The sequence below is a fragment of the Squalius cephalus genome, assembly GCF_949319135.1.
Source record: "Squalius cephalus genome assembly, chromosome: 10".
In the NCBI taxonomy this organism is placed as follows: Eukaryota; Metazoa; Chordata; class Actinopteri; order Cypriniformes; family Leuciscidae; genus Squalius; species Squalius cephalus.
The window spans coordinates 500001-527500 of NC_137131.1; the positions used below are offsets into that span (position 1 = coordinate 500001).

At 40.8% G+C, this 27500-nt stretch overlaps 4 protein-coding genes across 5 annotated transcripts in view; 1 reads left to right on the top strand and 3 right to left on the bottom strand.

Annotated features, from left to right (window-relative positions):
- Window positions 1-2813, bottom strand: part of LOC307165647 (TSC22 domain family protein 1) — an 11566-nt gene extending 8753 nt beyond the window's left edge. Inside the window, exon 1 of the mRNA XM_079883494.1 lies at window positions 929-2813. Coding sequence (XP_079739620.1) covers window positions 929-2199 — 1271 coding nt within the window. The 5' untranslated portion in view covers window positions 2200-2813. The remainder of the gene's footprint in view (window positions 1-928) is intronic.
- A 2746-nt stretch (window positions 2814-5559) lies between these two features.
- Window positions 5560-16024, bottom strand: nufip1 (nuclear FMR1 interacting protein 1). The gene is made up of 10 exons (XM_079884186.1): window positions 15668-16024; window positions 11395-11453; window positions 11213-11314; window positions 11076-11138; window positions 10392-10468; window positions 9353-9445; window positions 9171-9256; window positions 7755-7883; window positions 6911-7221; window positions 5560-6059 (listed from the first exon to the last, which is right to left on the bottom strand). Exons 1-10 carry the CDS (start codon window positions 15879-15881, stop codon window positions 5781-5783), a joined length of 1413 nt encoding a protein of 470 aa, XP_079740312.1. The 5' UTR covers window positions 15882-16024; the 3' UTR covers window positions 5560-5780.
- A 1778-nt stretch (window positions 16025-17802) lies between these two features.
- On the bottom strand, window positions 17803-26075 carry tgds (TDP-glucose 4,6-dehydratase). Its single transcript, XM_079884687.1, has 13 exons — window positions 25943-26075; window positions 25766-25837; window positions 24745-24811; window positions 23762-23830; window positions 23595-23685; window positions 23121-23263; window positions 22396-22494; window positions 21833-21892; window positions 21716-21759; window positions 19556-19721; window positions 18735-18793; window positions 18549-18646; window positions 17803-18427 (listed from the first exon to the last, which is right to left on the bottom strand). Exons 2-13 carry the CDS (start codon window positions 25816-25818, stop codon window positions 18312-18314), a joined length of 1065 nt encoding a protein of 354 aa, XP_079740813.1. The 5' UTR covers window positions 25819-25837; window positions 25943-26075; the 3' UTR covers window positions 17803-18311.
- An 84-nt stretch (window positions 26076-26159) lies between these two features.
- gpr180 (G protein-coupled receptor 180) overlaps window positions 26160-27500 on the top strand; it is an 8935-nt gene continuing 7594 nt past the window's right edge. Inside the window, exons 1-2 of one of the 2 annotated variants that reach the window (XM_079884155.1) lie at window positions 26160-26373; window positions 26548-26688. In XM_079884155.1, coding sequence (XP_079740281.1) covers window positions 26235-26373; window positions 26548-26688 — 280 coding nt within the window. In that variant the 5' untranslated portion in view covers window positions 26160-26234. The remainder of the gene's footprint in view (window positions 26374-26547; window positions 26689-27500) is intronic. The other variant, XM_079884156.1, reaches the window with a different exon arrangement.

Here is a 27500-nt window from a genome sequence, read left to right on the forward strand (position 1 = left end):
TAACCTCACAATCCCGACTCTACAGCTGAGATCCGGGACAATCCCGACCTGAGCAGAACATCTCTATCTGGAGCTGAGATCCGGGACATCATGAGATTCACCCTTTAAACTGTTGATCTCAATCAAGTCAAACACTAGATAATAGTTAACAGACTAAAACTGAACCCTTAAAAACACATTTATGTTACTCGAAATAGAACAAACATTAGCTGAAATAAAATACATAAAAAGCCTTAAAATTATTTTATTTAAACTAGTTACCAAGGCACAATCACTTTCATTTAGTTAAATTTTAGCAAAAAATTATTAAAAAATTAAAAACTAATTCAACTGAAATAAAATAAAATATATTTATAAATGTAATCCTATATATATTTTTAATTTTTTTTATATCAATTAATATTATTTTATTTAAAGTAGTAAGCAAGGCAACATTTCTAATTATCATTTAGTTTAACCTTATGTACTAAATTTAAAACAAGCTAAACTATTAATTTATTAAATTAAAAGATTCAAAATTTAAATATTTTAAACTAGACAAAAACTTATAAAAATTACAAAAAAAATTACAAAAAATAATTCAAATGGAAAATATTTAAAACTAATTAAACTAAAATAAAATTAAAAAGGCTATATATAAAAAACTTATTTTATTTCAACTACTTAGCAAGGCAACATTTTCATTTCATTTTCAACATTTTCACAACATTTCAACATTAAACTTTATGTACTAAAATAAAAAATATTAATTAATATTAAATAAAAAATATAAAAAATGAATTAAAAATAATCATAAAAAAACTAAACAAAAACATACAACAAAATTACTAAAACTTTCACAAAAAATAAAAAGGAAATGTCAATTACACTAAAGCAATCACAGCCATCAAACCCCGAGTAACGAGCAGGTAACGGCGTTAACCCTTACCTGTCCTCGTCAGCACCGGTGGAGCCAGCGAAGGCGGCGGCGGCCCCATCGGGTCCGAGCGCGACCGTAGCATCCGGCGCAGCGAAGCCTCCCGCGGTCAGAGAGAGCAGCGAGTGATGCTGTAGCAGCAGCCGGTGCGCGTCCTCCAGCTGCGACGCCGTGACGTACGCGGTGGGAAACACGGATCTCAGCGGCGCGACAGCGGAGGAGAGCGGCGGCTCCGCGGGGAACGTCTGGGGCCGCGGAGAGACCGGCGCTGGAGGGAGTCCTGCTATCCCGATGGACACAGACGCGGCTCGGGGTGACACTGGCGGCATCACGGCGTATTCCAGCGGAGCTAGCGAGACACCGGATGCTGGAGGTTTGGTGTGAGGAGGGGGTCGCGGGACAGACACGCTCTCCATCAGGACGCTAGCAGGCGGAGGCTCTAGCGGGTGACTAGCGTGGGCGTCTCCTCCGCCGCTCAGCGTGCTTCCAGAGGAGCTGCTGCTCGTGCTCTCGAGCTCCGCCTGCAGGACGCTCTCCACCGCTCTGTGAGCGGCCACGTCTCCCGGCGGCGCGTCTTTCTCGTAATACTCCGCGCAAGTCCAGCGGCCCTTCCGGAACGGCTCCGAGTTCGAGTCAAGCTTCACCACGCGGAAGCGAGAGGCTGTGCTAGTCGGAGGAACCGCGGATATGCTTTCCGGAGCGGCTGCGGATACGCCGGTCTCGACTAGCACGGATCCACTTGGGACGGCGGGAATCGTCGTAGCTCGCCCTTGAACGGTCTTATGATGATGGACTCCGTTGACCATGTAGCCCTGGTGCATTAGCGGTTCGTTAGGCGACGTGACTCCGGGCGTCTCGCCTCCATGCAAACTATTGAGCGTCTCCTCCGACGAGCTACGCACCGGGACGCCGGTGTCCGCGGTTCGGTCGAGGATATCGGACGAGGAAAGATCCTCCGTGTGCGATTCGTCCATGTCGTCGTAGCTCTCCGTGTCGTCGGCGATGCTGTTGTTCCCGCTAGCGGACACCTGCGCCGGGAGGACGCTCGTGATCTGGAAGCCGCTCTTCTTCTTGCCTTGCGTTGCGACGGATTGGACGTTGAGGCTGTGTGGCGGGTGATGATGCGGGCCAGGCGAGGACGAGCCGGAGGCCGCCGGATGGGAGATTAGCGCTGGCGTCTGGTGCTCATCAGTAGGGGCGGCGACTCCGCTTCCCCGGCGTCCGGCGAACAACGACGGGTGCGACATCCGCCTGCTCTCGCCACTGGACTCTGAGTGATGCATTCTGGGAAATACACTCCTATACAGATGTAGATATGCTCAAGCGAGTACTGAAGCTGATGAACACACTACAGTCTGTGCGGTGAGGTCAAGAAACCGCTTATAGTCCCCATTTAAAGAGCAAACAAGACTTTGACAGCTTCAGTTCTCACAGCGGTGCTTATAATCAATGAGTGTTTATAATAAACAATGCAGGCTAAGCTCTTGGTTAGCACATTAAAAGAACATGCTAGTTAACTGACAACTAACTAAATCCATCAGAAGCATTTAGCCTGACTGAAACACATATTCACGAGTTTGTATCAGCGACACGCGTCAGTTACGGCTCAATGCCGGCTAATAAATGAACATAAACACAGTCGACATCACCTCAGCACTGCAGACGCTCATCCGAACTCATGATTTGACTGAATATTGACTGAAACGCGGTTTAAATCCTCTTTAGTGGCGTTTTCTAATCACAGGCCCGAGAGAAGAGGGTGAAATGGCTTCATTCGCAGGTTTGCTGTCTCATCCTGTCTCTGTCTCATCATCACTGCTGAGAGAGTTAGCACGCTAGCCGACGAGCTAGCAGCTGTGGTGACGCAGGCGGGGGCGGGGCCAAGGCGCGCAGGACACGCCCATCACGAGGCTGCGGCGGAATATTAAATAATTTTATTATTGTCTTTCAGTGATCCTTCCTTAACACATAATATTGCAGCTGGGCATCTGTAAAAGTATACATTAACACACAACACTTTCCTAAATGATCTTACGTATTCATTACTTCACTGAGCTCATTGTTTCTGCCTTACATTGTTTAAATTAATACATTTTTTTTATTTTGTATATGTACATTTCTGAAATACATAACTTAGACAGCCACCTCTGATTTCAGATCACTGTGGACTTTCTGCTCGAATTACCCTCTTTACCAGGGTTATGCATTAACTAGCAATGAGCAATACACAGTATTTATTAATTGTTACAGTATTTATTAATGTTGGTAAACGTTAGTTAGCTAGATAGTTAATAAACATACTTTCGATTGTTAGTTCATGATAGCTCAGATCAATTATTAAATAACATTAACAGATGTAGCTTTTGCTTTTTATAAAATGTTGAAATTAACATCAACTAAGATTAAGAAACGCTTTAGAAGTGTTTTGGGTTAAACTTTATTCTAAGGTGTCCCTGTTACAGTGTAATTATGCATTTAAGTACTGTGTAATAATTTTCATGTTAACTAATGAAATTAATGTTAACAAATGGTACCACATTATGAAGTGTTATATCATTTGTGTACGAAACCACAAAAATGAGAACTAATCCACAGGGAGTAATGCCACATTTGATATTTATTATTTTTGATTGCATAATAAAAGGCACTTTTTCTGTTATGATCTATGGTTATGATAGGAGCTTTGAGACAGAGTGTGTTCTGATTTATGTGACGTGTTGAAGACCAGATACTGATGCTCTATGTAAGAGGGGCAGCAAATATTTGCGGAAACTAAGATCATTTAATGTGGATAAAACATTGAGTAAGCCGATGACTATGGCCCAGTTATATCACAGACAGGTTTTGGGAAAAGCCCAGAGCACATTGTCTGATGATTCCCACCCAGAGTATTGTGAGATCCTCTCCTCCCTGCTGGCAGCCGGTGCAGAACTCCGTTAGTAAAACAAACCGGTTTAAAAAATGAATTTATCCCCTCAGCTGTAAAGTTTTAAACTCAAGGTAAATGCATTTTTTGGGTTGGAAACTTTTATATATATATATTTTTTTTTCTCTATTTTTGTTGTATGTGTGTGTGAGTTTGTCTTATGTGTATGCTTGCATGCTGCAACCAGATTGCCTTCGGGAAATGAACTAAGATGAACTGAACTTCAGCTTGTCCACCCTCGATGGATGTGACACATGAACATCTGCAGATCCAGGATCAATGTCAAGTCCAATCAATCACCTTTACTTTTATAGCGCTTCACAACACCTTTATGCAGCCCAACAATCATTTAACTAATTTGAATAGTAGGAATGTATAATTTTCTATGTGTATGCTAGGTCAAAGAGATGTGTTTTTAGACTAGATATGAACTGACAGAGTGTGTCTGCTTCCCGGACAATGTTAGGAAGACTGTTCCAGAGTTTTGGTGCTAAATAGGAAAAGGATCGATTTTGATATTCTAGGTATTATCAACTGGCCGGAATTTTGAGATCGCAATAGACGTGAAGGACTATAATGCGTTAAGAGCTCGCTCAAGCACTGCGGAGCTAAACCATTTAGTGCTTTGTAAGTAATCAGCAATATTTAAAAATGTATGCGATGTTTAATAGGGAGCCAGTGCAGTGTTGACAGAACCGGGCTAATATGGTCATACTTCCTGGTTCTGGTAAGAACTCGAGCTGCTGTGTTTTGGACCAGCTGTAGTTTGTTTATTAAGCGTGCAGGGCAACCACCCAGTAGAGCATTACAATAATCTAGCCTTGAGCTCATGAACGCATGAACTAACTGTTCCGCATTTGTCAATGAGAGCATATGGCGTAATTTAGATATATTTTTAAGATGAAAAAATTAGGTTTTACAGATACTAGACACGTGACTTTCAAATGAAAGATTGGTATCAAAAAGCACGAGGACTTGACAGAGCAGCCATCAAGTGCTAGACACTGAAACACACACACACACGTCCAAGCACTTCCTTTATTGACCTGCTTTACAGTGCAGAAAACTACTGGAAATGTTACACAGATCAAATTCATTTGTATTGTTGTCATCTTTTCTTTTGAAAGAACAAACATATGATTAGTAAATAAAAATAAAAAAATCTATGGAAGTTTGTTTCTGACAAACCTTTAAAAAAGGTCATTGCAACTTTTTCCCTCACAATTCAGATAAAGTGTCATAATTGTGAAAAAAAGTTTAAGATATTACGATCGGAATCGGAAAATTGCCAGTTTATATCTCACAATTCAGATTTTTCTCGCAATTCCGACTCATAATTCAGATTTTTTTAAGTCAGAATTGTGAGCTATAAACTCTCAGCTGCAAGTTTCAAAGTTGGAATTGGTAATTAAAGAGTTGCAGTTGCAAAAAAAAATTGAGGAAAAAAAAAAGTTGGGATTGCGAGAAAATTCTGAATTGTGAGATAAAAAGTTTATATCTTGCAATTCCATGTTTATGTCTCGCAATTCTGACATATAAACTCAGAATTTACTTGTCAATTCGTAATTTTTTTCACTGCAATCGTGAGTTATCTCACAATTTAGACTTTATAACTCGCAGTTCTGAAATTGCATTTCATAATTAAAAAAAAAAATCAGAATTGCGAGTTTATATCTTACAATGAAGATTTTTCTCTCAGTTCCGACTCGATTCTGAAAAAAAAAAAAAAAAAAAGTCAGAATTGTGAGCTATTTTTTATTACGTTGCGGAAACAAGCTTCCATAGGGATCAGCTTCGGATTGTCTTTGAATCGGAGCAGATTCATCTCACGCTTCAAGCACTTCAGTGTCCTTCCCCACCGATCACGTGTTCGTCACATGACCTGGTGAGTTTGGCGTGTTCTGATCCCGGTGTGTGTGTGATGTTGAGTCTGGATCATCACGTCTGCTCTGGATCGTCACACACCAAACCCTGAGCGAACAGTTGCTGGAACACACTCGCTCTGACCGGACTCTCATCCGCACATCCGACGGGTTCAGAGCGGAGTCCTCCTCCATCTCCAGTGACGTCATCTGACGCGTCACCGAGGGTATCGCTCACACACACTTTGATTTCATGGCGGTTTTTCCCAGCCAGACCGAAGAACCCGTTGCGGACGACGTAGCGAACGCACTGCAGAACGACGTTCCTCTCGTGACGGATGTCAGGAGCCAGAAGCTGCGCGACAAACACAGGCATTCAGAAGATTAACGTCAGAAACCAGACGGAAAAACTCAAATGTGGTTTAAAACACACCTCATCCTTCCCTCGGGGCATTCTGACCCAGAATATATTTGTGAATTTTTAAACAAAATTGAGTGTTCATCAGAGGGACTTTTGTCGCACTTGAACCACGAATACACACACACATTTTTTTTTATGGATTTGAGCAGTTTTGTGAACAAATCCTTCCCATCAGGTCAATCTGACCCCCTCAGGAATGAGTGAATGCGAGGAATGCTTCAGTTCACACAGACAAACCTAAAAATGCTCAAAATTCTAAAATGCTAAAACTTTACCAAAACAAATATTGTATAAAGTCTACATGTGTCTCTGAATGCACACTGAAGAGCAACTGGCTTTAGGACCCAGAGGAACAGCTCATTTACTCCATATAGAGCTATAGCGCCATCTAGAGTCATGAAATATCATGTTATATTATTATTTTTACACAAGAGGTCGGCACAGACACCCAATGTAAGATATTTTGAGCTGAATTAAAATGGTTATGCATGAAATTGTGAATTATTTTGAATCTAAGTTGAAAGAATGTGAGGAATGTGCTTAAATTACTATTTATTTAATAATTATTGATCAAATCTAGTCATTTAAAAGGTAAATTTAAAAAAATTGCATTAAAAAAATAGAAAAAAAATTATCAAAATGAAATAAAATAAGATTTCTGGACAAAAAACAATCTAAGTATAATTTTAGGGCTTCGGGTCACTTTGACCCGCGAGGGGAGGATTGGCAAACCTGATATGTGTATTTTTTAAGCGAATCTGGATTAAAGTGTGTGTGTCACTCACCATCTCCAGAAGTGTCGCTCGCTGTCGCTGTGGTTCAGCAGGGGTACCTCGACCTCGACCTCGACCTCTTCCTCTTCCTCTTCCTCTCCCTCTGCCGGCTGGTGCATGATGGGATTGCTGTGGGGTATGATGGGATTGCTGTGGGGCATGATGGGATTGCTGTGGGGCATGATGGGATTGCTGTGGGGCATGATGGGATTGCTGTGGTCTGTCTGTGTGTTTCTCTGTGTTCCTCTGGACAGGAAGCGCATCATCAGCCAGTAACGTCTTGTTCTCCTGTACAGCCAGAGTCGCTCTCAACACAGCAGCGTCTGAGAGTCACACAACACAAGAGTTCAGATGTTTGATGACGGACAGCACTAGAAAATACAACAACACTGGAAAACATCACATTTTTAGCTGTTTGTGACTGTAAAAAGTCTGTAAATTGCAGATTAATAGTTTTTGTCTCCTAAAAGAAGTGATTCTGAAACGAGTCGTCAGTAATTCAGTCTCTGCTGATCCTGCGTAGGTTTGTAACTCATTAGCATAATGCCAGCCTGTGGTGTTGATTGGCTGAGCAGCGTCTCTTAGCTCCGCCCTCAAACACTGTAGTGTCTCTGAGACTGGAGAGTTCGGTTCGTGTTGTTCATGTGGAGAAGACGCTGTTTTCTGAGATTGATACGGTGAAACCCACGCCATCATTACTGTTCGCATCACTGTGATCAAGAGCTGAGATTCAGATATGATAATGAGCGTTTGGGTTCTGACCAATCACAGCAGAGCAGCTCTCAGAGAGGCGGGGCTTAGAGGGACTGAAGCGTTCTAGAATTAGTTAACTACTGTAGATGAACCGATGTTGTACCGTCTGGTTCTCCGTCGCTGTCGCTGCTGGTCATGGCGTCCCCGTAGCTGGACATCAGTGACCCGAGGGCAGAGGTCACGCACCGGGGGGCGATGGTGAGTCCCGTCTGCGGCTCGTCCTTATCCGACTCTGAAAGAACAAGACGGTTGATTATCCTGAGCGAAACCAAGCAGAACCTTCCAGTCTCTCCCTGCGTCTCAGTGTTCACACTGCCCATCCTCACCAGTGTGTGAGATTAGAATGAGTGTGTTGAAGAGAGTGTGCCGGATGATCTACTATTCCCAGTGGATTTTCAAAGTGTGGATCCATCCTCACTATAACAGCTAATATTACCCACAACCCACTGCACTTTAGGAGGAACTACAAACACGAGTAAAAAGTGTTTAAAAACTACAAAACATGGCGGACATGCGCGACCGACGGAGAGGGGTTTAGATGAAGGTTTGAGTGACTAATCAAAGTTTAACCTGATAATAAAATATTTAATGTTATCCGTGTTATATTTCATCTGCGATAATGTGGACTTTTATAAAGATCCGTTCGGCCATTAACTTCTAAATACATCATTATGCATTAATATGAGGAGAGTCTCCGCATGAAAGCGGGATTCTGCACTTCTCTCCGATACAGGAAGAAATGGAGGATTTTATCTTTGACAAGATGATTGACAGGTCAGTTTACTGTGATAAGATGATTGACAGGTCAGTTTACTGTGATAAGATGATTGACAGGTCAGTTTAAAGTGACAGAGCAACCGTTAAACACGCAACTGTATGACGTGATCGTGTGTCCTAGAGCTCGTCTACTCTTCTGCTACACACTCAAACACATCTACTTATTCTTCACAAAAAGAGTATTTTCAGGGCGCAGTTTAAGTAGACGAATCAAACACTGAAGTGATTAAACTGCAGTTCATCCACTGGCCACTAGAGGCCGGCTGCAGAAGAGAGTCAATCCCATAAACCCCCATGTTAAAATGCCCAACTTTACAGCAGAAATAAAACATGTTTACAGTCTGGTGCAAAAAGTGGTTTTGGTCTATATCGCTAATGTTGTCCTTCATCACGACTGTGAGGCGGGTGAATGTTTTTATAACTCATCCTTTTAATTTATATAAGCCTTAAAGTTCTGCATAATTAAGGGCGTGGCCACTTGAGTGACAGGTGGATTGCCGCTGATGTCACTGCTAGCCGTTTGTCTGCTAGCGTTAGCATCACGTCACCTCTGCTAATCCGCCTCGCCGCACATTTTCGTTTATCCGAGAGTGACGCTGCCAAGATGGCGACGGCCGGCTCCGCCCACTTTGGGCTTCAAAAACGCTCTTCAGAAACATGGACGTCACGCACACTATGCACATATTACAGTCTATGGTGTCAACACATGAGGAGATGTGAGTGAATCTCTGATGTTTCTGACCGGGCTCACTGTCGGCTAGCACTGCTAGCGGGTCTCGCTCCTGCGTCGGTCGCTTCTGACTCGATCCGCCACGGCTCCTCATGCGCCTGCACACAGATCACGTGTCAATCACTCAGATCATCTGTCAATCACACAGATCATGTGTCAATCACTCGCAGTCGCAGCGACGGTCAGAAACGCACCCGAACTGCGGCGTCTCCAGCACGTCTCCTCGCTGCTCCTTCACCTCCACCAGCTTCTGCTTCTTCTCCAGGTTCCTCAGCGTCGGATAGTGTCTGCGCACACGAGGAGCGTTTAATCCAGCAGCATACGCAGTCATGCTAATCGTGCTAGCAACATGCTAACAACGTGTTATATTCATGGGTGTAATAAACATATGGCAGGACTTTTGCTTTCTGACCCCTGGACCGTACACCTTTGCATGCTTATGTTAGCAACATGCAAAATCATGTTAACAAGGTGCCAAATCATGCTAGCAACATTCTAGCAATGTGTTAAATAATGCAAATATGTTAGCAATGTGCTTAATCATGCTAAATCATAACAGCAAAATGCTAAATCATGCTAACATGTTAAATCAAGTTAGCAATGTGCTTAATTATGCTAAAAACATGTTTAATACTGATAACATGCTAAATCATAACAGTAATGTGGTAAATAATGCTAACAACGCGCTAAACATGCAAGCAACATGTTAGCAATGTGCTAATTCGTGTTAGAAACGTGCTAATAACATACAAAAACACCCTATCCATCCGTTTTTCTGAAAGTATTGGCTTCAAAACATTCAAATGTTTAAACTTTCTCAAGCCAACTTTAAAGTTTATTTTTATCTAGTTACAGTTTTCAGACATTTGCCACGTCACCTTAAATATGGAAGCTTGTTTCCACCACGAAATAAAAAGGTAATTGTGACTTTCTCTCACAATTCTGACTTTTTTGTTGCAATTCTGAGAGTTCTAAAATCTGAATTACAAGAAATAAAGTTACAATTGCAATGGCAAGTTATTAAGTATTTGCAATTACCGTTTTTATTTGAGTTTATATCACACAGTTCTAAGAAAAAAACGTATGATTAGTCATTAACTCGCAAATATAAAGTCAGAATAGCAAGTTCATATCTAAGAAACAACCTGTTATTCCCCTGTTTATAACTGAAGCTGCTTTGAGACGATCGGAGTAATAAATAAAGCTGATTGTGACTGTAAACGTGTGTCTCACCGGCGTCTCTCTTCTCTCCACTTGGCGATGTCCTCTGCCGAGTCCAGTCGGATCCGCTTGGCTCCCGGCGCGTGATTCTGCGGAGAACATCAGCGTCAGCGCTCAGGTTTAAACATTTAAGACCCATAACTACACTAGTGTCCACACCGACACACGATATCATTCTGCTTATTATCAGGTTTGTCCTCTGTCTCTTTAAATGTTTGAGCTCTTTAAAGCAGGATGGATTCTGATTGGCTGTCAATGTTTTTTTGTTTTTTTTTGAGCTGGGCAACTATTAATAGCATCCAAAATAAGTGAGTGTTTACATAATATATATATATATAAAAATACACACACATGCATGTATATATTTATGAAAAATGTGTTATTTATATATAAAATATTTATATATATATAATATAAATTATGTATAAATATACAGTAAATACATGCACATAAATATATACATGCATGTGTGTGTTTATATATACAAAATAATTCTACACAGTACACAAACATATTATGTAAACACACACTTTTATTTTGGATGCGATTAATCGTCGCCCAGCACTAGTATTTATCATACATCAGCTGGAAAGTAATTGTAACAATATGGTTATAGTTGGTCTAACTGTATTCTCTTAAGAGTTAGAGTGATTATTAAATCGTTATGGTTTTGGTTCGCTCTGGACGGACGCTTACGTTTCTCCAGTGGATCTTCACCAGCTTCTCATGAGCAGTGAAGCGACAGTCCTCAACAGAGCACTGTAAACAGAAGATCACACCATAAACCACTGCGTCACACACACACACACACACACACACACGATGCTGATTACCTTCACGTGCTGAGAGATGTGCTCATCATATTTGCCTTGCGTTTTGAAGCCTCGATCACACGTGTCACAGAAATGACTGAACTCCGGCTCTTTCTGCTGCTTCTGCTCAAAGAAACGAGCAAAACAGTCAAATCTGACTGGACATAAGCACTAATACTATATTAAAATCATATTTTTATTACCTTTTTACCCCTCTGGTGCTGCCCTGAACCCCGCCAGACACCGCGCTGATGATGAGGACCTGATGGACAGTACATGAGGTCAAACCGAACATATGGGAAACATTATATTTGGGTATTTTGACTCAGTCCCCACAAACGAGTTTTGTTATTAATTAATTTTTTTCAAATTTTACATTCACAAATGCAAATTTTCAAACTGTAAACCTGCCTTAAAATAATTGGAAAATTATTTAAATATGATTTCAGTATCTGCTAATAAGAAAGTTATAAGGACTGTTAGGATTTGCTCTGCCTTTGATCTCTTCATGCGAACATTATTGTGATGTAATGGTCCTCTCTCTCTTTTTTACTCTTTCTTTTGTATTTATTTATTTTTATTTCTCTTTTTTGCTGTTGTCGCCTTTATTATTGTTGCTTATTCTTTTGTGTGTTCATGTTCTCTGCAATAAAAAAATTTAAAAAGAGGAAAAAAAAGGTCAAACCGAGACCTGATGGGGAACTAAGCGTTTCATACGAACACCTCTATCAATAGCGCACTAGACACACATCCAAACTCACTAAACCGGGTAAATGACACTAACTAAACTGTTAACAGGGTATACAGTGATCCTCCTTACAGAAGGTACTGTGATGGTACACTTTAATGCTATATCACCTGAACACGTTACCGACACTTTAATGCTATATCATCTGAACGCGTTACCGACACTTTAATGCTATATCATCTGAACGCGTTACCGACACTTTAATGCTATATCATCTGAACGCGTTACCGACACTTTAATGCTAGATCATCTGAACGCGTTACCGACACTTTAATGCTATATCATCTGAACGCGTTACCGACACTTTAATGCTATATCATCTGAACGCGTTACCGACACTTTAATGCTATATCATCTGAACGCGTTACCGACACTTTAATGCTATATCATCTGAACGCGTTACCGACACTTTAATGCTAGATCATCTGAACGCGTTACCGACACTTTAATGCTATATCATCTGAACGCGTTACCGACACTTTAATACTATATCATCTGAACGCGTTACCGACACTTTAATGCTATATCACCTGAACACGTTACCGACACTTTAATGCTATATCATCTGAACGCGTTACCGACACTTTAATGCTATATCATCTGAACGCGTTACCGACACTTTAATGCTATATCATCTGAACGCGTTACCGACACTTTAATGCTATATCATCTGAACGCGTTACCGACACTTTAATGCTAGATCATCTGAACGCGTTACCGACACTTTAATGCTATATCATCTGAACGCGTTACCGACACTTTAATACTATATCATCTGAACGCGTTACCGACACTTTAATACTATATCATCTGAACGCGTTACCGACACTTTAATACTCTATCATCTGAACGCGTTACCGACACTTTAATACTATATCATCTGAACGTGTTACCGACACTTTAATACTATATCATCTGAACGCGTTACCGACACTTTAATACTATATCATCTGAAAGTGTTACCGACACTTTAATGCTATATCATCTGAACGCGTTACAGACACTTTAATACTCTATTATCTGAACGCGTTACCGACACTTTAATGCTATATCATCTGAACGCGTTACCGACACTTTAATACTATATCATCTGAACGCGTTACCGACACTTTAATACTCTATCATCTGAACGCGTTACCGACACTTTAATACTCTATCATCTGAACGCGTTACCGACACTTTAATACTATATCATCTGAACGTGTTACCGACACTTTAATACTATATCATCTGAACGCGTTACCGACACTTTAATACTATATCATCTGAAAGTGTTACCGACACTTTAATGCTATATCATCTGAACGCGTTACCGACACTTTAATACTATATCATCTGAAAGTGTTACCGACACTTTAATACTCTATTATCTGAACGCGTTACCGACACTTTAATACTATATCATCTGAATGCGTTACCGACACTTTAATACTATATCATCTGAAAGTGTTACCGACACTTTAATGCTATATCATCTGAACGCGTTACCGACACTTTAATACTATATCATCTGAACGCGTTACCGACACTTTAATACTCTATTATCTGAACGCGTTACCGACACTTTAATACTCTATCATCTGAACGCGTTACCGACACTTTAATACTCTATCATCTGAACGCGTTACCGACACTTTAATGCTATATCATCTGAACGCGTTACCGACACTTTAATACTCTATCATCTGAACGCGTTACCGACACTTTAATACTATATCATCTGAACGCGTTACCGACACTTTAATACTATATCATCTGAACGTGTTACCGACACTTTAATGCTATATCATCTGAACGCGTTACCGACACTTTAATACTATATCATCTGAACGCGTTACCGACACTTTAATACTATATCATCTGAACGCGTTACCGACACTTTAATACTATATCATCTGAACGTGTTACCGACACTTTAATACTATATCATCTGAACGTGTTACCGACACTTTAATGCTATATCATCTGAACGCGTTACCGACACTTTAATACTATATCATCTGAACGTGTTACCGACACTTTAATACTATATCATCTGAACGCGTTACCGACACTTTAATACTATATCATCTGAACGTGTTACCGACACTTTAATGCTATATCATCTGAACGCGTTACCGACACTTTAATACTATATCATCTGAACGCGTTACCGACACTTTAATACTATATCATCTGAACGCGTTACCGACACTTTAATACTATATCATCTGAACGTGTTACCGACACTTTAATGCTATATCATCTGAACGCGTTACCGACACTTTAATACTATATCATCTGAACGCGTTACCGACACTTTAATGCTAGATCATCTGAACGCGTTACCGACACTTTAATACTATATCATCTGAACGCGTTACCGACACTTTAATACTATATCATCTGAACGCGTTACCGACACTTTAATACTATATCATCTGAACGCGTTACCGACACTTTAATACTATATCATCTGAACGCGTTACCGACACTTTAATACTATATCATCTGAACGCGTTACCGACACTTTAATACTCTATCATCTGAACGCGTTACCGACACTTTAATACTATATCATCTGAACGCGTTACCGACACTTTAATGCTCTATCATCTGAACGCGTTACCGACACTTTAATACTCTATCATCTGAACGCGTTACCGACACTTTAATGCTATATCATCTGAACGCGTTACCGACACTTTAATACTCTATCATCTGAACGCGTTACCGACACTTTAATGCTATATCATCTGAACGTGTTACCGACACTTTAATACTATATCATCTGAACGTGTTACCGACACTTTAATGCTAGATCATCTGAACGCGTTACCGACACTTTAATACTATATCATCTGAACGTGTTACCGACACTTTAATACTATATCATCTGAATGCGTTACCGACACTTTAATGCTATATCATCTGAACGTGTTACCGACACTTTAATACTATATCATCTGAACGCGTTACCGACACTTTAATGCTATATCATCTGAACGCGTTACCGACACTTTAATACTCTATTATCTGAATGCGTTACCGACACTTTAATGCTATATCATCTGAACGCGTTACCGACACTTTAATACTCTATCATCTGAACGCGTTACCGACACTTTAATACTCTATTATCTGAATGCGTTACCGACACTTTAATGCTATATCATCTGAACGTGTTACCGACACTTTAATACTATATCATCTGAACGCGTTACCGACACTTTAATACTCTATCATCTGAACGCGTTACCGACACTTTAATACTCTATTATCTGAATGCGTTACCGACACTTTAATGCTATATCATCTGAACGTGTTACCGACACTTTAATACTATATCATCTGAACGCGTTACCGACACTTTAATACTCTATCATCTGAACGCGTTACCGACACTTTAATACTCTATTATCTGAATGCGTTACCGACACTTTAATGCTATATCATCTGAACGTGTTACCGACACTTTAATACTATATCATCTGAACGTGTTACCGACACTTTAATGCTAGATCATCTGAACGTGTTACCGACACTTTAATGCTAGATCATCTGAACGCGTTACCGACACTTTAATGCTAGATCATCTGAACGCGTTACCGACACTTTAATGCTATATCATCTGAACGCGTTACCGACACTTTAATACTAGATCATCTGAACGCGTTACCGACACTTTAATACTATATCATCTGAACGCGTTACCGACACTTTAATACTCTATCATCTGAATGCGTTACCTCTGTACTGCTGCTGTCCGTGACCGCGCGGCTGCTGGTTCCACTGGCCGGGGCTCGAGCTCCAGGGTCCAGCGGGCTCGGGTTGAGTCCAGCTCCAGCTCCAGTCTCTGCTCGCCTCGAACCGGCGGCCGGTCCACGGATCCCCCGGTGAAACTGAAACCTCTGATGCTCCGCTGAAGCTCGGCGGCGGGTACCGCTCCTGTTCAGCCGTCATGACCTGCTCCTGCGTTTTAGATCGGCTTCTCCGTTATACAGTCACATAAACACAAACATGTGCTGCAGAAACATGCTGTGTCCTGCACACGTGCGCGTTCTCTTTAACGTCACTTCCTGACGCATCGAGCGCGTGCTGACGCTAGAGGGCGCTGTACGTCACACAAACACAACAGCTCCATACATAACCATTTACAGTCTTTTCTTGCCAAATTTTACATTCACAAATGTACATTTTCACAGAAAAATTCTTCTTTTTTATTTTTAAGAAAGAATTTGATATAAACGCCTTGAAGAAATCTTAAAACTCTACTGCATGAAAGACTCTGTGATTATGTCATACTAAGGAGCCCCTAAAGGGACCTTTGCAAAAATAAAAATATACAGACTTTCACGTGCTCACGATAAACATCTAAAAGTTAGTTTGTGACGTCAGAAACACCAGCGATTTCAAAGCGTGTTTTTGAGACTGTCTTTGGTTCACTGCAGTTTTAAGGTAGCCTGGGTTTCCCCATACTGCCTTGAGCAGCGCGATTTTATTCACGCTGCAAGGTAGTCTGGACACCATGGACTAATTTTTCCCCTGAAATAGGGAACCAATCACAGAACGGGGAGGGAGCAGGAAGACGATGACGAAGTATATGCGACACACCGAAGCAGTTTGTTTATCTATGGATCCAACATGACAGACGTAAAAATATATGCATATTTTTAGGAACACATCTACAAAAATATGCCTGTATTTCAAGTTGATAAAATAATTTAAAATCCACATCAGTTTATTTGTGCCGACGCGCCACGCCCTCCCAGGATCTATAACGTTACCAAGGCTACTTCCACTTTTAAAAATGCATCACAACCGCGCGCGCGCGTTCTGCTTGCAGAAGTCGAGATAGATGCTGAGGAGTTGAAGAAAAGAATAGCTAGTGGAGATTGTAAAGTTGTCGACAATACGTCATCAAAAATCAAGTCTAGTGTGTGGGAGAAATTTGGAGTTATCTGAAGAAAATATTGTGAAAGGCTTTGCTGCAAACATTTTCGTGTTGGATAGCCGCAAATGTGGAACTTCATCCCTGAGGAAGCACGCAGATAACTGGTAACAAAGCAGCTCTATCGAACGGTATTTTTCATATTTAACACTGTTAAGTATGTGTGGTGTGCAGGGTGTGTTTGAACCCAAAATTGTCAGATGTAGGCTAGACGAAATTGTGTGGCATATAGTGTTGTAGCCGCGTCTGTTCGATTTGTGTGGTAACGTTAGCCATGTTCTTCATGTATCGGCCTTTTGACAGCTTCGGCTATAATGGTCGTGTAATAACTTCTGTATGACCTGGCAATAAAAATGTTTGTAAGTGTGTCTATAATGTGATAGTCTAAACTGATTTTATTTCGGGTGCGGGTCGGGTGTCGGTTCTATTTTAAGCGGGTCGGTGCAGATTTTTATTAGTGCTGCTGTTGGAAAACGGGTCGGGTGCGGATTTACAAAATCGGACCCGTGCAGGACTCTCTGGTGTACACATAAATCCCTGACCCATCGTCGTCGTCTTCGTTGAATATCTGTCGCTCTACATACGTCATCTGGTATAATTTGAAATGATTGGCTATGAGCTGCGTACAGGCGCATTTGATAGACATTCGTAGCGCCCAATAAACGGCTCTGGGCATTCGTAAACCACGCCTCAAATACGAGAAAATGTACATGTGGTTTCCAGACCACGTCTCAAAGAGAAAGTGGTCTGACGTTAGCCAGGCTAGTTTTAAGGAGGAAATACTCAGCAATGCTGTCGACTTATGAATTTACACATGGTTTGTCTTTAAGCAGATTAAAAACACCACATAGACACATAAACTACATTAAAAACTGGATTTTCAACACAGGGGGACTTTAAAAACACAGTATAACATAATTCTGATTTGTTTTGTCCAGTTCATCTGTATTTTACAACTTATTCTCAAATAAAAACACATGTGATAAAGATAATTAAAATTGAACTTCATAGTAATTTTTTTGTACTTTATTTGGCCGGTATAAGATCTGAAGTTTAATCTTAATGAATGTGTTTCAGAAATGACTCCTATAAACAAGCTCACGGTGATCATTCTCAACAGAAGCTCATTACAAGCCTCTTCAAACACCTTTTTTATTAAAGCATAAATATGATTGAAAACAATTTACATACATGTAATCATACAAATGAAGCTTTTTCTTTCATCATCAACAAGCTTTGTGACACACAGTCTCCATTCAAAATGAGCTTTAAAAATAGTTTAAAAATCTTTAACTTTTGGTCTCTTTAATCCTGTGGCCTTTTCATTGGAAAACAGTCTCTTATGTTCTTCATCGACTGACACTTGCATAGATAATATACAAAATATTACAATAAACAATTAGACTTAAATATTAGAGTACATTGTTAATAATTAGACTTTATTATCTGACTTGAAAAGGCACTGAATGTGAAGGCGTCTGATCACATGATTCTGGAGAGTTCTCCTGATTCTCACTGATTAACGGCCAGTAGTTTGGGTTCTCCTCATACCACTTTACTGAAAACAACAGAGACGCGTCACACTCTTCATCATCATCACCATCATCATTATTCTTCATCATCATCATCATCACAGTTTATGGAAGCACATCTGTAATGTTTGCTGTGGAATCTCTTACTGGTCTGTCTGATTCCTTCCTTCCACGTGACCTTTGGTCTCCACCCGAGTCTGTGCAGTTTCTCGGATCTCATGGGATATCGGAGCTCCGTCACCGGACTAGAGATGAAGAGCGGGAACGATAGTTAGTTACTTACTGGAATATCATTCATTAATATGACCTGCAAACACTTGACGGGACACACACCGGTCTTCAACAAACTCCATCCAATCCTCCAGCGCTTCACAGGAGACGTTCTTCACTTTCTGAGAACAGATCAATGAAACACGTTAAACACCGATTTATGATTATGAACACCTCCACCCTGCAGTGATTGGCTCAAATCTAAAACAAACATTTATTGAGTGTCATGATTTGACGTTTCTCTGTTTGAAGGGCTCTTATGATGCTATTTTAAAGCTTTTTAATTCCTAACAACAGGTTCACATTCATCCAAGATCAATAACACTTTAATCTCCTCATAATCTGCACTGCGGCGTCAGCTCTTCTCTCAGTGTCTGAAACACTTCAAGGATTCAGTCTCTCTAAGCCCCGCCTCTCTGAGAGCTGCTCTGCTGTGATTGGTCAGAAAGCAAACGCTCATTATCATATCTGAATCTCAGCTCTTGATCTCAGTGATGCGAACAGTAACGATGGCGTGGGTTTTACCGTATCAATCTCAGAAAACAGCGTCTTCTCCACACGAACAACACGAACCGAACTCTCCAGTCTCAGATACACTACAGTGTTTGAGGGCGGAGCTAAGAGACGCTGCTCAGCCAATCAACACCAGAGGCTGGCATTATGCTAATGAGTTACAAACCTACGCAGGATCAGCAGAGACTGAATTACTGACGACTCGTTTCAGAATCACTTCTTTCTTCTCATTCGAGCACAATAGGAGCACTTTAAATGTGTATTATGGATCTTCTCGACATGAACAACACGAACCAATGATCTCAGTGAAGTAATGAATACTTGTTTGTTAACAAATGATTATGGCATTTAGAAAAATGTAGCATCCCTACCATTTTCACTAGTTCTCTGGCGAGTTGGATGATGGGAATTTCAAAGCTGCTCCCGATGTTGTAAATCTCCCCCAGAATGCCCTTCTCCATCACCGTCAGGAAGGCGTCCGTGACGTCGCTCACGTACAGGAAGTGTCTGGACTGCAGGCCGGAGCCCTGGATCGTGCTGGACAACAAACTCGTGTCATTATTAAAGAGAACGTTTCTTGATGTTGATTATTTTCCTCATATTCTCCATTGTTGCGGCTCCTCTCTTCCCAGTCTGTCAGTAACGCTCTGTTCACTTCCTGTCTCTATGAAGCCCCTCCTTCTGAAAAGCACACTGTGCTCTGATTGGTCGGCTGGAGCAGTGTGTTGTGATTGGTCGAGAGCTTCGAGTGTGTTTGGGAAATGTCCCGCCCCTTTCCATAACCGCCAGTTTAACACACTACTAACTAACTCAACCAGGCCCCGCCCCTTTATTCTGCGTATGAATTATTATAATGAGGAATATTGTGACGTGTTCTTTCCCGGAAGAAACTCAAGACTACAATGGAGGCGTTTCAGGAGTTCAGAAACACTGACACTCATATAGATAACACACACTGATGTAGATTACACACACACACACATACTGATGTAGATCACACACACACACACACACACACACACTGATGTAGATTACACACACACACACACACACACACACACACTGATGTAGATCACACACACACACACACACACTGATGTAGATCTGACACACACACTGATGTAGATCTCACACACACACACACACACACACACACACACACACACACACACACACACACACACACACTGATGTAGATAACACACACACACACACACACACACTGATGTAGATCACACACACTGATGTAGATCACACACACACACACACACACACACACACACACACACACACACACTGATGTAGATTACACACACACACACTGATGTAGATCACACACACTGATGTAGACCACACACACACACACACACTGATGTAGATTACACACACACACACACACACTGATGTAGATCACACACACTGATGTAGACCACACACACACACACACACACACACACACACACACACACACACACACTGATGTAGATTACACACACACACACACACACTGATGTAGATCACACACACTGATGTAGATCACACACACACACACACACACACACACACACTGATGTAGATAACACACACACACACACTGATGTAGATAACACACACACACACACTGATGTAGATAACACACACACACTGATGTAGATCACACACACACACACACACACACACACACTGATGTAGATCACACACACTGATGTAGATCACACACACACACACACACACACACACACACACACACACACACACACACACTGATGTAGATTACACACACACACACACACACACACACACACACACACACACACACACACACACACACACACACACACTGATGTAGATCACACACACTGATGTAGATAACACACACACACACACACACACACACACACACACTGATGTAGATCACACACACTGATGTAGATAACACACACACACACACACACACACACACACTGATGTAGATCACACACACTGATGTAGACCACACACACACACACACACACACACTGATGTAGATTACACACACACACACACACTGATGTAGATCACACACACTGATGTAGATCACACACACACACACACACACTGATGTAGATAACACACACACACACACTGATGTAGATAACACACACACACACACTGATGTAGATAACACACACACACTGATGTAGATCACACACACACACACACACACACTGATGTAGATCACACACACTGATGTAGATCACACACACACACACACACACACACACACACACACACACACACTGATGTAGATTACACACACACACACACACACACACACACACACACACTGATGTAGATCACACACACTGATGTAGATAACACACACACACACACACACACACACACACACTGATGTAGATCACACACACTGATGTAGATAACACACACACACACACACACACACACACACACACTGATGTAGATCACACACACACACACACACACACACACACACACACACACTGAAGGATGACAGGCTCTGTTTAACTCACCACTTCTGCTCCTGTTGGATGAGCGACAGGAATCTGGGAATGACCTGATCAAACACAATCACAGTGTGTTAAACCCGTGAATGACGTCACACTGGTGTCGTGCTTCTGCTCACGTACCTTCTCGTGATACTGACGCGGCCCATAGACGTTACTGCTCCTCGTGATCACAGCCGGGAACTGAGAGAACACACACAGCATTACACCAGAATGCACTAAGCATCAAAAGTTGAGTGTCTGTTGAGATTAGTTAATGCACTGTGAACAAACATGAATATGAACATGTGTATTAATAACAGTTCACGTTAGTTAGTGCATTAACTGAAGTTATCAACTGAGACCTTGTTATGAAATGTGATTATTGTCACTACATTACAGTATAAACTACAGAAGGAAATAAAAACGGTAAAACAGGACAGTTCTCTTGCAACTCTGAGTTTACATCCTGCAACTTGTTTATTTCTCAGAATTGTGAGATATAAACTTGCAATTACGAGAGAAAAAAAGACATAATAAACCCCCTCCCCATAATAAACTAAAGAGAATCAGCATTAAAAATAAAAGTAAAGAGTAAAACATCTGAAATCAATACAGAAATTAAAAATTACCATTATTCATGCAACATTTCTGTGATGCACATGTAGTTCTGAGTCTCTTCATCATCATCATCATCATCATCATACCTTGTGCTGGATCCAGTAGGACATCACGATGTTCTCGGCCGCAGCTTTGGAAGCCGAGTACGGGTTGGTGGGTCTCTGTGGACTGCGCTCATCAAACGGCTGAGAACAACAGGAGATCACATGACTTTACTTCACAGCATCGCTCAGCTCGTCTCAAGGCTTCGTCTCACTAACGCTAGTTTCTGCAGGTTTATAAAGCTAGACTTTTTAAAGACCTTTTCAAGAACATGTGAGGAATGAATCGAAGGGAATGTGTCAGTACATGTAAATGTCGAGGTTGTATTTGCAACAGTTTAAAAAAATACAACTTCCAACAAATCTCCATTACTTTTAATAAATATTCCAAACACTGGAATATGGGAATGACTTTAACTGAAGCTTCCGATCACACTGCAAGTAAAGTGGTATTTCTGTCTTGTTTTCCAGCGCGGATGTCTAAAGATTCTTACATCAAGACGCATTTAAACAGTTAAAGTGAGTTCATGATCTAAACAAGAAGGAATATCAGAACTTCAAAACCTATTGACGTATATTTGTTTTTAAGTGTAAAACCAGTTCATTCTGTCTTAATTTCTCAGAAAACAAGACTTCGTATGTATATTTTGCTTCTTCTCCAGTAAATGTGTCTTGATTTAAGAGGAAAACGAGGCAGAAACCCTGAGGAAGAGCATGATGTTGTGCGGTGTGTGTTGAACATGACGTCTCATGTTCCCGAGCGAGCGCACCTGGTCCAGACTGTGTCCGTACACCTCATCAGTGCTGATGTAGATGAAGCGCTGGACTCGAGCCTGGAGCGCCGCTCGGATCAGAACACCGGTGCCGTCCACGTTCACACGCATGAAGCGCGACGGCCGCAGGAACGAGCTCTCTGGGATATAAAGGGCCGTTACTGTGCAGAAAATCCCTTCTTGAGGAACTCAGTCCACGTTTATTTGTACAGCGCGTTTCACAACACACATCTTTACAGATAGTCCATATTACAGTTTACAGAGATCTGATATCAGAGGGAACTGAGTTATGCATTTCAGAAATGTACATGTACAAAATCACAGTTAGCGAAAAATGCATTCATTTAAACACTGTAATAATTGAATGCAGAAACAATGATCTCACTGGAGTAATGAATACTTGTTTGTCAACAGATGATTGTGAGGTTTAGAGGAGCGCAGCACTGGAGCGAGCGTCACGCGTGGACTCACCCACATGTGTCTCCGCGGCGCAGTGGAAGACCACATCGATGCTCTGCGACGAAAACACGTGGTTTATGAAGAGCGGATCGCAAACATCGCCCTGAAAGAAGGACAGAATCCATCAGGACATTCACACACAGAACGGGGAGCTCTGAGCCGGTGTGACGTCTCTATACCGGGATGAAGGTGTAGACGCGGTTTCCCTCGACGCTCCGCAGGTTCTTCAGACTCGAGCAGCGCTGAAGCTGAAACACAGGAGCGGACCGTCGGCACATCTCACTCATATGGTCTCATCATCTCATGTTTAACTCTTATTACTGTAATACAGTCATGAAAATCAAACCAGACATTTATTATTAAAACCAGCATTATATTCACTAGCATGATGAAGACTTACTGAAAGTAAAGGCTTTACTGAAGTACTTGTGAGATACTCAGTTTAACCCTCTGGAGATCTTCACGCGTCGGTCAGAAACGACTGAATTTCTTTTTTTTATTTCAATGAAATTAATGTACTATATTTTAGTTTGATAACATTTAATATTTTGTATTTTTAGGGGATTTTAAGGTACTAAATTATATTAATCCATTTATTCACTTTTTGAGCATAGACCTGAAGATTACATTTCCAAATTAAGCTGTTGTAAATCTCGAACGCTTTAGAGCGACAGACTTCATGAAGTTTGATCTCTTCAAAGACGACGCTTGGCAGATTATTGCTGAAGTGGAAACAGTTTGAAAAAGTGAACTTAAAAAAAGTTACAGAATTTTACATTTATTGATTTTTTTACACAAAATATATATTTTCAAAAACATGTTTTACTCTAAAACTGTTAGAAAATCAAAGCCATAAATCTGAACAAGTTGTGTTCCAAATGTGAGCCTGATCTCTCAGTAAATGATCTTTCAGTGAGTGTGTTCGGCTGCAGTTCCAGACGCTTCCACTAGAGGAAACTCGTTTCTGACCGCGAGGAGCACAAGTGGGACTATTGTTTTCAGGACCATTAAACCTGTTCCAATCATGTCCATGATTTTATTGTGTTCACACAGCAAGTGCCAAAACCTTTACCAAGTTTTGTACCATTTCGATGAATAAAATAATAATAATAATTTTTTTTACAATTTTTCGGTCAAAAATGACGGAAGAGACAGAACTCACATTATCAATGTTGATGATGCGCCAGTGTGGGAATCTCTCGGCCAGAGCAGAGATCAGATGAGATCCACTGAAACACAAACGTCATTATTAGATCAGCGTACGCTTGCGATGGTTTTAGGAAACGCAGTTAAAGGTGCAGTGAGCGATTTCTGAGAAAACAAACACACCTCCACACAGAAGATCCCACCCCTCTTAATCTTTATAGCTCCGCCCCCACAGTCACAGGCACCTCCCCCTCGTGAGTGGACACGCCCCTTACTGCTGATTGGCCACAAGTGTGTTTTTATTTCTCAGAATTGTCTTACAGCACATTCTCAGAGTGTTTCGGTCAGCTGGTGTTTTGGTGATTGTTAGGGTGTGTTTTTACACGTTTTACACATCGATGCACTATAAACTTTCTGTTTTTATTTGGCTGTATAAAGTCAGCTCTCCTCGACCATTAACGCCTCACATCTTCAGTAACTCACCAGATCTGAGGAAAACTTTACAGCGCAAGATACATAACTTGGATATTACATACATATAATCAGAGGTGAGTGTGTGTGTATTTTGTAAAATGATTGCAGTTGTTTCAACACATCAAAAGTATGACATACTAAATCGAAATGACATAAAAAGAAATTATGACAAAAAAGTTGAAATTATGACATTCTAAATCAAAATAATGACATAGGCTAAGACAAATAATGACGGACTAATTGAAATTATGACAAAAAATATAAATTTTGACATTAAATCAAAATTAGCCCATAAATCAGATTACGATATGCTAAATAGAAATAAGCATATAATTTTTAAAAGCATAAAAGCAAAGAACTTTTACTGAACCTTCTGATCACAAACAAGTGTTTCTGTCTCATTTTCCAGTGCAAATGTAAAGTGAGTTTGTGATTCTTTCTATACAGTAAATGACTCCTGATATGATGTTCTCTTGTCTAATGCAGTGCCACTACATATTAATAACGGTGAATATTAGCTGTCATTAACGGTGAATATTAAGGGTCAGTAGTGCCGGACTCACATGAATCCCGCGCCTCCGGTCACCAGTACAGTGCGACACTCACTGCAGCTCATCTTCACACTTCAGTTTAACCTGTAGATGAAGGTAAAGTGAATCATGACAGTGAACATAAAGCGCTTCATCTACTCTGAAACACTGCGGTCTCTTCAGAAACGCGAGTGACGGCGCGTTACTCACTGCATTGACTACTCCACATTTCTTCAATAAATAATTCCATGATTTCAGGAGGCTTCGTAAACACAGAGCTCACGACAGTTTAGCAGCGGTTTCCGGCAGCGCTGACACGTATGAGCCAGACTCTGTCCCCGCCCCCGCTGCACTCTCATTGGCTGCTTCACTGCGCTAGACTAAAAAGGCGTATTCTGATTAGTCGTAGCAGACGTCAATCATACGAGGGGAGGAAAACAACTGTATTACCTCATTGATTGCAGTGAATGAAGAGAATAAGAGCTTCTGTTGAAATGAAATAATGTTTGTGTTCTTTATCATTCTCATGGTTCTTTTGTTCAGTTCATGTCCTGTAGCAGGAAAAACGGTTTCTGGGGTTTTCAGGAGTGACGCGGCGAGAGAAAATTATGGGCAATACATCACAAGATTTATGTATCATGGTGGGTGTCTGATATTAATAAAATAAATCATGCATTTGCATTTTTCTTCCATGTATTTGCATGCATTTTTTTGTCTCGGCTTTCTTTTCACATGCATGCATGTCAAAGGCTTAATGAGAAGTTGTGAGAATCCAGGAATATTGCTGTGAATGATCCTATGATCGTGTCTGACAGGTGAGAATGGTCTGATGTCGTGTCGTGTGTATGATGTTCAGATGGCCGTGCAGAAGGAGGCCAGACTCCTGCTGTTTCAGGACACCGAGGGCTTTGACAATCTCAGCTGTCTGGAGAGAGTCACATCAGCTCAGATCTCCAGTAAGATTCATTCATTCATTCGCATCTGAATCGGTTTCAACAGGGAATTATGTGTTGTACATTTCTACAGTGAACCCGTGAACTTTGAACCCCAATTTCACATCACAGACAAGTCACGCGGCTGCTCACTCGATGTGTACATGACGCTCAATCTAGGGGGATATCGCGGTATATCGCGGTATTCGGTATATCATGATTGTCATACATTTGCCCATCTACGGTATATAGAGTATATAAATTATAATCTAAATATATAAAGAAGAGGAATCATATGCATATGTTTTATTTAGTGCTGTCCTGAATAAGATATTTTACATAAAATATGTTTACATATTGTCCACAAGACAAAAATACAGCTGAATTTATAAAAAGGTTGAAAAGTTTACACACCCTTGATTCTTAATTCTGTGTCCAGGACTGTTTTTATGTTTTGTGATGGTTGTTCTCGAGTCCTGTACAGTTAAACTGCCCAATGTTCTTCAGAAACATCTGGTTTCCAGCATCTTTTGCATATTTTATTCCTTTCCAGCTAAAATCTTCATCCTGTTCAAAAGTTATCACCCCCAATTTTTTTTTTTATAGTTGTGTTAAATAATTAACATTTTGCAGATTCTGCAAGGGGTATATAAACTTTTGACCACAACTGTATATACTGAAGGTTTATATACTATTATAACCTATACTATAAGTACAAACATATACTGTTGGTTTATATACTAGTATAACCTATATTATACATTATATACTATAGGTACCATACAACCTATATACTGAAGGTTTATATACTAGTATTAACTATACTATACACTATA

Bases quoted from the DNA above. Each gene is read 5' to 3' on its own strand.
- nufip1 (XM_079884186.1), bottom strand. From the start codon at position 15,881: ATGACGGCTGAACAGGAGCGGTACCCGCCGCCGAGCTTCAGCGGAGCA. The intron at 9,257-9,352 runs GTGCGTTTCTGA...ATCTGTGTGCAG, and splicing joins CTGGAGACGCCGCAGTTCGG to GCGCATGAGGAGCCGTGGCG. The intron at 7,222-7,754 runs GTACAACATCGG...TGTGACTCTCAG, and splicing joins CAGCGACGGAGAACCAGACG to ACGCTGCTGTGTTGAGAGCG.
- tgds (XM_079884687.1), bottom strand. From the start codon at position 25,818: ATGAGCTGCAGTGAGTGTCGCACTGTACTGGTGACCGGAGGCGCGGGA. The intron at 24,812-25,765 runs GTGAGTCCGGCA...TTTGTGTTTCAG, and splicing joins ACCGGAGGCGCGGGATTCAT to TGGATCTCATCTGATCTCTG. The intron at 23,686-23,761 runs GTATAGAGACGT...TCCTTCTTTCAG, and splicing joins GCGTCTACACCTTCATCCCG to GGCGATGTTTGCGATCCGCT.